At 46.6% G+C, this 12,128-nt stretch overlaps 1 protein-coding gene across 1 annotated transcript in view; it reads right to left on the bottom strand.

The window, feature by feature from the left end:
* Positions 1 to 12,128, bottom strand: part of LOC139023340 (glutamate receptor ionotropic, NMDA 2D-like) — a 33,864-nt gene that overhangs the window by 9,803 nt on the left and 11,933 nt on the right. Inside the window, exons 2-3 of the mRNA XM_070436316.1 lie at positions 9,204 to 9,809; positions 5,559 to 5,825 (exon numbers count right to left, since the gene is read on the bottom strand). Of these exons, the coding sequence (XP_070292417.1) occupies positions 5,559 to 5,825; positions 9,204 to 9,749 (813 nt within the window). The 5' untranslated portion in view covers positions 9,750 to 9,809. The remainder of the gene's footprint in view (positions 1 to 5,558; positions 5,826 to 9,203; positions 9,810 to 12,128) is intronic.

Below are 12,128 nucleotides of genomic sequence, written 5' to 3'. Positions count from 1 at the left end.
CAGGATGACGGCATGAAACACAACAAAAACCTGTGCCTGGGGCTGGCATAGTGGGTTGAGCTACCATCTGCAGCACATCTATACAGTCTGATGGTCCATGGAGCTTTTAGTGCGGACCAGGAATGTGCAGGGCTGGGCCGTAAACACAACTGCATGTTTACCCCTTCAGTGTGGGATCAAATCCCAGTCCCACAGCTATTCTGTATTCTCTCCCTGTCTCCCTTCTACCTTAAATCCTGTCTCAAGAAATAAATAATTAAGAAGAGTGAATTAAAAGATCCCCAATGTAGACTCCTTGGTCTAGTGGTAACAAACCCGCTGCTAGTACATATACAGTGGGGAGAACAAGTATTTGATACACTGCCGATTTTGCAGGTTTTCCTACTTACAAAGCATGTAGAGGTCTGTAATTTTTATCATAGGTACACTTCAACTGTGAGAGACGGGGAATCTAAAACAAAAATCACGAAAATCACATTGTATGATTTTTAAGTAATTAATTTGCATTTTATTGCATGACATAAGTATTTGATCACCTACCAACCAGTAAGAATTCCGGCTCTCACAGACCTGTTAGTTTTTCTTTAAGAAGCCCTCCTGTTCTCCACTCATTACCTGTATTAACTGCACCTGTTTGAACTCGTTACCTGTATAAAAGACACCTGTCCACACACTCAATCAAACAGACTCCAACCTCTCCACAATGGCCAAGACCAGAGAGCTGTGTAAGACATCAGGGATAAAATTGTAGACCTGCACAAGGCTGGGATGGGCTACAGGACAAACAAATCAAATCAAATCAAATTTTATAGTCACATACACATGTTAGCAGATGTTAATGCGAGTGTAGCGAAATGCTTGTGCTTCTAGTTCGACAATTGCAGTAATAACCAACAGTAATCTAACCTAACAATTCCACAACTACTACCTTACACACCACACACAAGTGTAAAGGGATAGAATATGTACATAAAGATATATGAATGAGTGGTGGTACAGAACGGCATGGCAGATGCAGTAGATATATATGAGTACGGTATATACATATGAGATGATTACTGTAGGGTATGTAACATATAAGTGGCATAGTTTAAAGTGGCTATGGTACATGTATTACATAAAGATGGCAGTGAGAGTGATAATAATAGAGTACAGTATATACATATGAGATGGGTAATGTAGGGTATGTAAACATTGTATTAAGTGGCATTGTTTAAAGTGGCTAGTGGTACATTTTTACATAATTTCATCAATTCCCATTTTTAAAGTGGCTGGAGTTGAGTCAGTATGTTGGCAGCGGCCGCTAAATGTTAGTGGTGGCTGTTTAACAGTCTGATGGCCTTGAGATAGAAGCTGTTTTCAGTCTCTCGGTCCTGCTTTGATGCACCTGTACTGACCTCGCCTTCTGATGATGCGGGGTGAACAGGCAGTGGCTTGGGTGGTTGTTGTCCTTGATGATCTTTATGGCCTTCCTGTGACATCGGGTGGTATAGGTGTCCTGGAGGGCAGGTAGTTTGCCCCTGGTGATGCGTTCTGCAGACCTCACTACCCTCTGGAGAGCCTTACGGTTGTGGGCGGAGCAGTTGCCTACCAGGCGGTGATACAGCCCGACAGGATGCTCTCGATTGTGCATCTGTAGAAGTTTTGTGAGTGCTTTTGGTGACAAGCCGAATTTCTTCAGCCTCCTGAGGTTGAAGAGGCGCTGCTGCGCCTTCTTCACAACGCTGTCTGTGTGGGTGGACCAATTCGGTTTGTCCGTGATGTTACACCGAGGAACTTAAAACTTTCCACCTTCTCCACCATGACCGTCGATGTGGATAGGGGGTTGCTCCCTCTGCTGTTTCCTGAAGTCCACAATCATCCCTTTGTTTTGTTGACGTTGAGTGTGGTTTATTTTCCTGACACCACACCCGAGGCCCTCACCTCCTCCCTGTAGGCCGTCTCGTCGTTGTTGGTAATCAAGCCTACCACTGTAGTGTCATCCGCAAACTTGATGATTGAGTTGGAGGCGTGCATGGCCACGCAGCTCGTGGGTGAACAGGGAGTACAGGAGAGGCTCAGAACGCACCCTTGTGGGGCCCCAGTGTTGAGGATCAGCGGGGTGGAGATGTTGTTACCTACCCTCACCACCTGGGGGCGGCCCGTCAGGAAGTCCAGGACCCAGTTGCACAGGCGGGTCGAGACCCAGGGTCTCGAGCTTGATGACGAGTTTGGAGGGTACTATGGTGTTAAATGCTGAGCTGTAATCGATGAACAGCATTCTCACATGGGTATTCCTCTTGTCCAGATGGGTTAGGGCAGTGTGCAGTGTGGTTGCGATTGCGTCGTCTGTGGACCTATTGGGTCGGTAAGCAAATTGGAGTGGGTGAGGTGTCCGGTAGGGTGGAGGTGATATGGTCCTTGACTAGTCTCTCAAAGCACTTCATGATGACGGAAGTGAGTGCTACGGGGCGGTAGTCGTTTAGCTCAGTTACCTTAGCTTTCTTGGAACAGAACAATGGTGGCCCTCTTGAAGCATGTGGGAACAGCAGACTGGGATAAGGATTGATTGAATATGTCCGTAAACACACCAGCCAGCTGGTCTGCGCATGCTCGGAGGACGCGGCTGGAATGCCGTCTGGGCCTGCAGCCTTGCGAGGTTAACACGTTTAAATGTTTTACTCACCTCGGCTGCAGTGAGAGAGAGCCCGCAGGTTTTGGTAGGGGGCCGTGTCAGTGGCACTGTATTGTCCTCAAAGCGGGCAAAAAAGTTGTTTAGCCTGTCTGGGAGCAAGACATCCTGGTCCGCGACGGGGCTGGTTTTCTTTTTGTAGTCCGTGATTGACTGTAGACCCTGCCACATACCTCTTGTGTCTGAGCTGTTGAATTGCGACTCGATTTTGTCTCTGTACTGAGACTTAGCCTGTTTGATTGCTTTGCGGAAGAATAGCTACACTGTTTGTATTCGGTCATGCTTCCGGTCACCTTGCCCTGTTAAAAGCAGTGGTTCGCGCTTTCAGTTTCACGCGAATGCTGCCGTCAATCCACGGTTTCTGGTTGGGAATGTTTTTATCGTTGCTGTGGGTACGACATCGTCAATGCACTTCCTAATGAACTCGCTCACCGAATCAGCATATTCGTCAATATTGTTGTGGACCGATGCGGAACATATTCCAATCCGCGTGAATCGAAGCAGTCTTGAAGCCTGGATTCAGATTGGTCGGACCAGCGTTGAACAGACCTGAGCGCGGGAGCTTGTTGTTTGATTTCTGTTTGTAGGCTGGAATCAACAAAATGGAGTCTGGTCAGCTTTTCCGAAAGGGGGCGGGGAGGGCCTTATAAGCGTCGCGGAAAGGTATAACAATGTTCTAGGGTTTCAGCCCTGGTAAGCACAATCGATATGCTGATAGAATTTAGGAGTTTTGTTTTAGATTAAGCCTGTTAAAATCCCCAGCTACGATGAATGCAGCCTCAGGGTGTGTGTTTCCAGTTTACAAAGAGTCAGATAAAGTTCGTTCAGGGCCATCGATGTGTCTGCTTGGGGGGAATTATACGGCTGTGATTATGATTGAAGAGAATTCCCTTGGTAGATAATGCGGCGACATTTGATTGTGAGGAGTTCTAGATCAGGTGAACAGAATGACTTGAGTTCCTTGTGTTGTTATGATGATCACACCACTTCTCGTTAATCATAAGGCATACCCCCCACCCCTCTTCTACCGGAAAGATGTTTGTTTCTGTCGGCGCGATGCATGAAGAAACCAGCTGGCTGCACCGACTCCGTTAGCGTCCCTTGAGTTAGCCATGTTTCCGTGAAGCAGAGCACGTTGCAATCCCTGATGTCTCTCTGGAATGCTACCCGTGCTCGATTTCATCAACCTTATTGTCAAGAGACTGGACATTGGCGAGTAGTATGCTAGGGAGTGAGGCGCGATGTGCCGTCTCCGAAGCCTGACCACGAGACCGCCTCGTTTGCCCCTTTTTCGGCGTCGCACAGGGTCGCCGGCTGGGATCAGATCCATTGTATTGGGAAGGCAAAACACTGGTCCGTTTCGGGAAAGTCATATTCCTGGTAGGAACGATGATGAGTTGACGTTAATCGATATATTCAGTAGTTCTCCCGACTGTATGTAATGAAACCTAAGATTACCTGGGTACCGATGTAAGAAATAACACGTAAAAAAACAAAATACTGCATATTTTCCAAGGAACGCGAAGCGAGGCGGCCATCTCTTTTCGGCGCCGGAATAGGCAAGCAGCTTGGTGAGAAGGCAACAACTGATGGCGCAATTATTAGAAAATGGAAGAAGTTCAAGAGACGGTCAATCACCCTCGGTCTGGGGCTCCATGCAAGATCTCACCTCGTGGGGCATCAATGATCATGAGGAAGGTGAGGGATCAGCCCAGAACTACACGGCAGGACCTGGTCAATGACCTGAAGAGAGCTGGGACCACAGTCTCAAAGAAAACCATTAGTAACACACTACGCCGTCATGGATTAAAATCCGCAACGCACGCAAGTCCCCCTGCTCAAGCCACGCGTATGTCCGGGCCCGTCTGAAGTTTGCCAATGACCATCTGGATGATCCAGAGGAGGAATGGAGAAGAGGTCATTTTGGTCTGATGACACAAAAATGAGCTTTTTGGTCTAAACTCCACTCACCGTGTTTGGAGGAAGAAGAGGATGAATACAACCCCAAGAACACCATCCCAACGTGAAGCATGGAGGTGGAAACATCCTTCTTTGGGGATGCTTTTCTGCAAAGGGGACAGACGACTGCACCGTAGTGAGGAGAGGATGGATGGGGCCATGTATCGCGAGATCTTGGCCAACACCTCCTTCCCTCAGTAAGAGCATTGAAGATGGGTCGTGGCTGGGTCTTCCAGCATGACAACGATCCGAAACACACAGCCAGGGCAACTAAGGAGTGGCTCCGTAAGAAGCATCTCAAGGTCCTGGAGTGGCCTAGCCAGTCTCCAGACCTGAACCCAATAGCAAATCTTTGGAGGAGCTGAAAGTCCGTATTGCCCAGCGACAGCCCCGAAACCTGAAGATCTGGAGAAGGTCTGTATGGAGGAGTGGGCCAAAATCCCTGCTGCAGTGTGTGCAAACCTGGTCAAGAACTACAGGAAACATATGATCTCTGTAATTGCAAACAAAGGTTTCTGTACCAAATATTAAGTTCTGCTTTTCTGATGTATCAAATACTTATGTCATTCAATAAAATGCAAAAAATTCTTAAAAATCATACAATGTGATTTTCTGGAGTTTTGTTTTAGATTCCGTCTCTCACAATTGAAGTGTACCTATGATAAAAATTACAGACCTCTACATGCTTTGTAAGTAGGAAAACCTGCAAAATCGGCAGTGTATCAAATACTTGTTCTCCCCACTGTACATACATCCCCACCAGAAACCTGGGTTCAACCCCCCAGCGTCTGTCCTTCCTGCTGTGTCTCCCCTCTTCATCAGTATCCCCCTCTACTTCTGTACCATCAGACAAAAATTCGTAAAGCATAACAAGACGGCTACTACCGTCCCCCCCCCCCAAAAAAAAAGACGGTAGTAGCCGTCTCACCTGCGCCTCGTTCTCCTTGAGCAGCCTGCTCGCGCGCGTCCCTCCCGGGTCGTCGGTGACGTTGAGCATGACCACTCCCTTCTTCTCCCAGCCGATGAAGGATCCGTCCGTCAGTGCCTCCACCATGGCCAGGAAGTCCTCGTAGCCGTGGTGACGCGTGGCCACCACGGAGAAGGAGGTCCAGTCGAACTCTTCCAGCACCTCAAAGACCACGTCCAGCTGCATGGCTGTAGAGCAGGTGAACTGGAGGTAGATGGAGCCGCTTTCCTGTGGGAGGAGGACAACAGTGGTGTACAGGAGTGGGAGGAAACGGTTTGTTAAAGAGTGAAATGGGTTTTCAGGACAGAGTCTCAGAGTAGGAGTGCTGATCTAGGACCTGTTTTGCCTTTTAGATCATAAGGCATAAGATACATGGACAGGAGAGATCTGATCCTAGATCAGCACTCCTATGCTGAGACACTTTATGAATACAGTGGAGTCAGATTTGTATTTAATAGGGAGAAAACATTTTGTAACAGAGTTAAACGAGAAGGTAGTACCTGAACTTGTCGAATAAGAACACAGATTTTCCCCACTGAACACGTCCAATGTTAGGAGTAACGTAAAATTAGAAAGACAGTGTGAGCTTAATTCAGTCCTACACGCATTGCAGTGGCTTAGTCTGATGAAGGCCTATTTAGACCATAACGTTGGTTAAGAAAGATACATTAAACTTGTGGTGCATCAAGTTTCTTACCTATTCAGTGGCTTACGTTCATGCCATAGCAATATTACCCGTGGTTAAATAGGCCTATAATCACAATGTCTCAGGGTACTATAAACTCCTTGGGGTAGCGGCTTCCTGTTTTCAGAGTAAGAAAAGCTTCCTGTTTTCAGAGTAAGAACTACATAAACAAAGACACAGAGGAAACATCGATATGGCCATATGTAATTGAATTCCAGTCTCAATACCATCCCTTTCTTTTTATTTTCTCTTTGTCTGTCTTTCCTACTGTGAAGGCTTTTCCAGTACGGTCCTACAGTACGGTCCCAAATGGCACCCTATTCCCTTTATAGTGCACTACTTTTGACCAGAACCTCATGGGCCCTGATTAAAAGCAGTGCACTGTGTAGGGAATAGGGTGGATTTATGGGACATAGCCGATATGTCCCTGTGTTTGGCCAGAAGTACTTTCAATTATTCTTTATTCACTGTGCAATTATTTCTATTTTGATGACATTTTTTTTCTTATCTTTAGCTCTGCATTGTTAGAAACGGACTGTTAGTCTACACGTGTTGTCTGTAAAGCATGTGACAAATCATTTTGATTTGATTTGAGATTCTGTATTGCACTGTAGACCATGATTTAATTTTTTTACGAAAAAGACTAGCCTTCCTCTCCTTGTCTCCTTTCCTTCCTCTTCACTGATCTGACCAGACTGGAAAGCCTATGCTTGTTCGGGTTCTTTTAGATTATATTAGGATAAAAACAGATAAGGGAATGGAGAGAGGAAAGGGAGATACTCTACTGAAAGGTTTATGTACAAGTAGAGGATGAGATTTCTAGAGCCTTATACATAAGACAGACAAGATAACAGACACAGAGATGGGCAAAGACACTTAAAAATGTTTCTTGTTACCATATATCGAAGTAAAATACTTTTGCCAAGTCATGTATTAAATGACAATACTTGCAAATAGCCCCATTACTGTAACTACAACAACATTCTCAGTAGCAGTTACAGAAACGTTTTACTTGCTATGACTGTGATGTGGTTGGTTATCTACCTTAGTTGAATGCTCTGGATAAGAGCGTCTGCTAAATTAACTAAATGTAAATGTAAAAAAAATGTGCACTTGCAAAGCACACTGGGTATTATTCTAATGAGCTCCAACCCCAAGCAATTTTATTTGAATAAAATGTGTCCCGTTGTACTATGCAAGTGTTCATTTTCCAATTTACATTTTGGTAATTTAGCAAACGCTCTTATCCCACCATAGTGCCATCAGACTTCTGATACCAATGCAGCAAATTTGGGGTGATAGGGGGCCACAAAATTGTGAACCACTTTATATTTTGTTTACGGAAAAGTATTTTGTATTTTGAAAATACACAAATGTAGCTCACTAAAGCAGCATTTCCCATACTCCGTCCTGGGGATCCCAACGAGTGCACGTTTAGTTTCCCCCCCTAGCACTACACAGCTGATTCAAATAATGACATCTTGATGATTAGTGGATTATTTGAATCCGCTGTGTAGTGTTAGGGGGGAAAAACAAAATGTGCACTCCTTTGGGTCCCCAGCACCGAGTTTGGGAAACACAGCTCTAAAGCATCTTGTTACAAAATACATTGGATTGTAGTTCAGGCCAGTGAAATACAAATGACAAAAAACTTAAAGGTAATTTAAATACGTATTTCAAATACATGTAACAGAAATACTGCCCATCTCTGAACAGAAGGATACAATTTAGATGGAACTATATTATGCATATGTAAATACCCACTGTTGTACTCCCTCGCTATATTAATTATTCAGTGAGCGATGCACAATTAACAAGGCCAAGTGAGACTTGACTGGGACCTGTAATTGTAGAAACGTTCACAGTTGGATATGTGTGCAAAAATAGGTTAAGTATCAAATGATACATTTGTGTTTGAGAAATCATGTCCAATCAATTGAATTTACCACACGTAGATTCCAATCAAGTTGTAGAAACATCTCAAGGATGATCAATGGAAACAGGATGCACCTGAGCTCAGTTTAGAGTCTCACAGCAAAGGGTCTGAATGCTTATGTAAATAAGGTATTTCTGTATTTTTTTTATTATACATTTGCAAACATTTCTAAAAACCTGTTTCTGCTTTGTCGTTATGGGGTATTGTGTGTGGATTGATGAGGATTATTTTTTTTTCCAATACATTTTAGAATAAGGCTGTAACATTACAAAATGTGGAAAAAGTGAAGGGGTCTGAATACTTTACAAATGCACTGCAGGACCCTTTTCACAGAGTGTTCTACATGGAACTCAAAATAGTTCTACCAGCAACCAAAAAGGGGACAGCCGAAGAACCCTTCAGGAACCCTTTTTTCTAAGAGTGTAGGGTTGCACAAATCCAGTCCTCGAGGGCCACTCTCTCTGTTTTCTGTTTTCTCAACGGCTGATTTTGACCATTGGAAACCAAGTGTTGAACCTTCTCAGCAATCAGTGACATTAATTGTTAAATTACAGTAAGTGCCAGGCAGACACATAAAGCAGCAGGACTGCAGCCACTCGAGGACTGAAGTAGTGTTCTCCTACTCAGACCACACTGTATTCAGCTGCCTTTTTCTTTTAGCAAAGGTGACATCCTCATACTAGTTGTATATGGAGGAAGTTTTGTAAACATCTTTTTAGCAGCCAGATAACAACCAAAATACAACGTCTTTCCCATGACGTTTTGAAAAAGACATCTTTACCTGGTTGTAACAGAGACCAGTTGGTTGCAATCTGGTTTTATGGCGTCTTCTCAACCAGAAACCCAGTTTCCAACCAGAAAATGAAGACGTCATGTGCCAAATTCTGCCCACTGGGTAAGATGAGGCTTCCAACACACAGTAACTTAGGACTGATTGATTACTTGAAGTCCATTAACAAGGGAAAGTTCACAGCCAGGTAGTTACCTGTGGCTCCCTGCCCAGTCCGGCCCCTCCTCCCACGGCCACAACGGGCACTCCGGTCTGGGCCGAGACAAACTCCAGCATGGGGGCCAGGGGAGCCTGGTCGGGTGGCGGGGGCCTCTCCTCCTCGAACACCAGCCCCTGGAGCGGCGTAGTGGCCAGCAGCTCACACAGCTGCAGCAGAAGGCTCGCCGGGCTGCTCTCGTTCACCGTCAGATAGATCACGTTGGCCGGGCCATACTGCGTCATCACGCTACCGCCCACCAGAACCGCTGACGCAGACGCCAGCGGCGCAGACGCCGCCACCATAGCCAATGACGACGAGGCCCCCCTCCCCTGAGGACCCCCCGGCCCGCTCGTGGCGCCCATTCCCCCAGCAGCGGCCGTCTCCGGGAGCAGGGAGTAGCCCGAGTGGACCACAGCGATGTTGACTACACCCAAGTCCCTCTCTCGCTCCCGGGGGCGGAGCAAGAGGGGAGGGGAGGAGCGGGCGGGCCCCGTGCAGGCCAACACGGCCAACAGGAGGGAGAGGGCGGGCTTGGCTGCCATGGGGGGGTGCAGTTCGGTGGGCAGAGCAGCGACGGCGGCAGTTCACAGGCGAAGAAGGACCTGGAGTGGAGAGGCGAGAAGAAAGGATTCAGGGGGGGAAAGTCTGAAGAATGAAAGGCCTGTAAGTAAGTGAGGAGAGGAGCAATGATACGCATAGAAGTAAGTAGGAGCTACAGTGGCGAGGGATACTATTGAAAAACAATCAAGTGGAAGAGAGAGGGGGGTAGGCGTAATGGGAAAAGGGGTGCTATCCACTGAGCCTCATTTAAAAAGAGCAGGTTTCAAAAGGAGAGAGAGAGAGAGAGATTGTGCTAGACAGGGGGGTGGATGAAATGGGCCTGCATCACCTACCATACAATCAATCAACATCTTAAGGTCAGTGTAAGCGTAAAGCTGAACTACAGAGGAACATAAGCTCACTGCTTAGGGCACTTAGAGTTGGGAGTGCTCACCCCTTGAACTCAACCCCCCCCCCCCCCCACGGGACATCAGTATCATTACCCCAGGAGCTGATTCATGGTTCGGTCCCACACCATTGGAGAGCTTTGAAGCTGAGCTATAAATCTTTGCAGCCATAAACCACCAATGGGGTACTGTACATCTAAATGGACAGGGCTAAATTACAATACAAATAAAACTGGGGAGGGGTGGCGAGTTTAGTCGAGGTAGTTGTGTGTATGCACGTTTTATTTATGAACAATTGTGGTTGAGGTGGGGAAATTCTCTGTGCAGATGAGTGAGGCTACGGGACTGTACACGAAATGTAAGGAGATGTAAGCAAGCAACACTTAATTAATCATTTTGAAGTCGCTACCGTGCCAACCGCCCGCCCGCACCACCCCCCCCCCCTCCCCCTCCCCCTTTCCATTCACTCTCTTTAATTAACCCTCCCTCTCCCCCCTGGGGCACACACAAATAGACACAGAGTCAAAAACCCACTCTCTCCGGGTCCACTTCACGCAGAACAACAATCGGTATCTGTCACCTCCTCTCATATTGCCCGTTTTTTCTCATACGTCCGTGGCTAATGTCATTGCTTTGAACCAGAAGGCTTGCTGATGTAATGTCCTCTTCACTCCCCCAAAACAACAGCCTCTTTCTGCCTTGCTCTCTCTCTCTCTCTCTCTCTCTTCTCTCTCTCTCTCTCTCTCTCTCTCTCTCTCTCTTCTCTCTCTCTCTCTCTCTCTCTCTCTCTCTCTCTCTCTCTCTCATTCCTACATCGCTCCTTTTGACGCTGCGTTATCATCTGAGGAAAAAATAGGGGGATTACAATGATGAAAAGTGCTCAATTTGGGGGAAATGGCGGATGTAGACAAATTAAAAGAAACTGTAGCTGTCGTGGAAGACGGAGAGCAAATAGGGGATTGAGCCAGTGAGCCAGATAGCCACAGCGGCTGTAAAGTGGGAAAACAATAAAGAATTGAGAGAGGATATAAAAAATATATATTAAAATATATATATTTTATTGTCACATACACCAGATAGGTGCAGTCAAATGTGTTGTTTTACAGTGTCAGCCATAGTAGAATGGCGCCCCTGGCGCTAATTAGGGTTAAGTGCCTTGCTTAAGTATATCTAAGGGACGGTAGTATGGGGTAGGCAAGAAAGATAAGTATTTAACACTGCCCTCAATATACCATTCAGACAAAGCCAGACCTCGGCTTGAATGCCTCATCCAAGCCCTGTTGCATAATTCAATTGGATATTACTACCTCGGTTAAGCCTATGGGCAGAGCCTGCCATGAAACCTAATGGCCTCACCATTTTTCAAAGTGAGAAAGACTGGAATGGCGTGCGGGTTTAATCCAGTTCAGAGTGTATGAAACAAACACAGATCTTATGAAACCAGTACAGACCACACAGGTTCTGTACTCAGTTCGAAGGACATACGGCTGAATCCAGTACAAACCGCACTACTGACCATACGTACGGGTTCCGGATCAATCATTCCAGGCTAGCATTCCATCCGCTGGCCCTGAACCACTCAGCTTGTGTTGTCACTCCCCAGGACTCTCATACTCCCCAGGACTCTCATACTCCCCAGGACTCTCATACTCCCCAGGACTCTCATACTCCCCAGGACTCTCATACTCCNACTCCCCAGGACTCTCATACTCCCCAGGACTCTCATACTCCCCAGGACTCTCATACTCCCCAGGACTCTCATACTCCCCAGGACTCTCATACTCCCAAGGACTCTCATACTCCCCAGCACTCTCATACTCCCCAGCGCTCTCATACTCCCCAGGGCTCTCATACTCCCAAGGACTCTCATACTCCCAAGGACTCTCATACTCCCAAGGACTCTCATACTCCCCAGGACTCTCATACTCCCCAGGACTCTCATACTCCCCAGGACTCTCATACTCCCCAGGACTC

The sequence above is a fragment of the Salvelinus sp. IW2-2015 genome, linkage group LG31 (assembly GCF_002910315.2).
Source record: "Salvelinus sp. IW2-2015 linkage group LG31, ASM291031v2, whole genome shotgun sequence".
Lineage (NCBI taxonomy): Eukaryota > Metazoa > Chordata > Actinopteri > Salmoniformes > Salmonidae > Salvelinus > Salvelinus sp. IW2-2015.
This window is presented reverse-complemented; position numbering and strand designations above follow the sequence as displayed.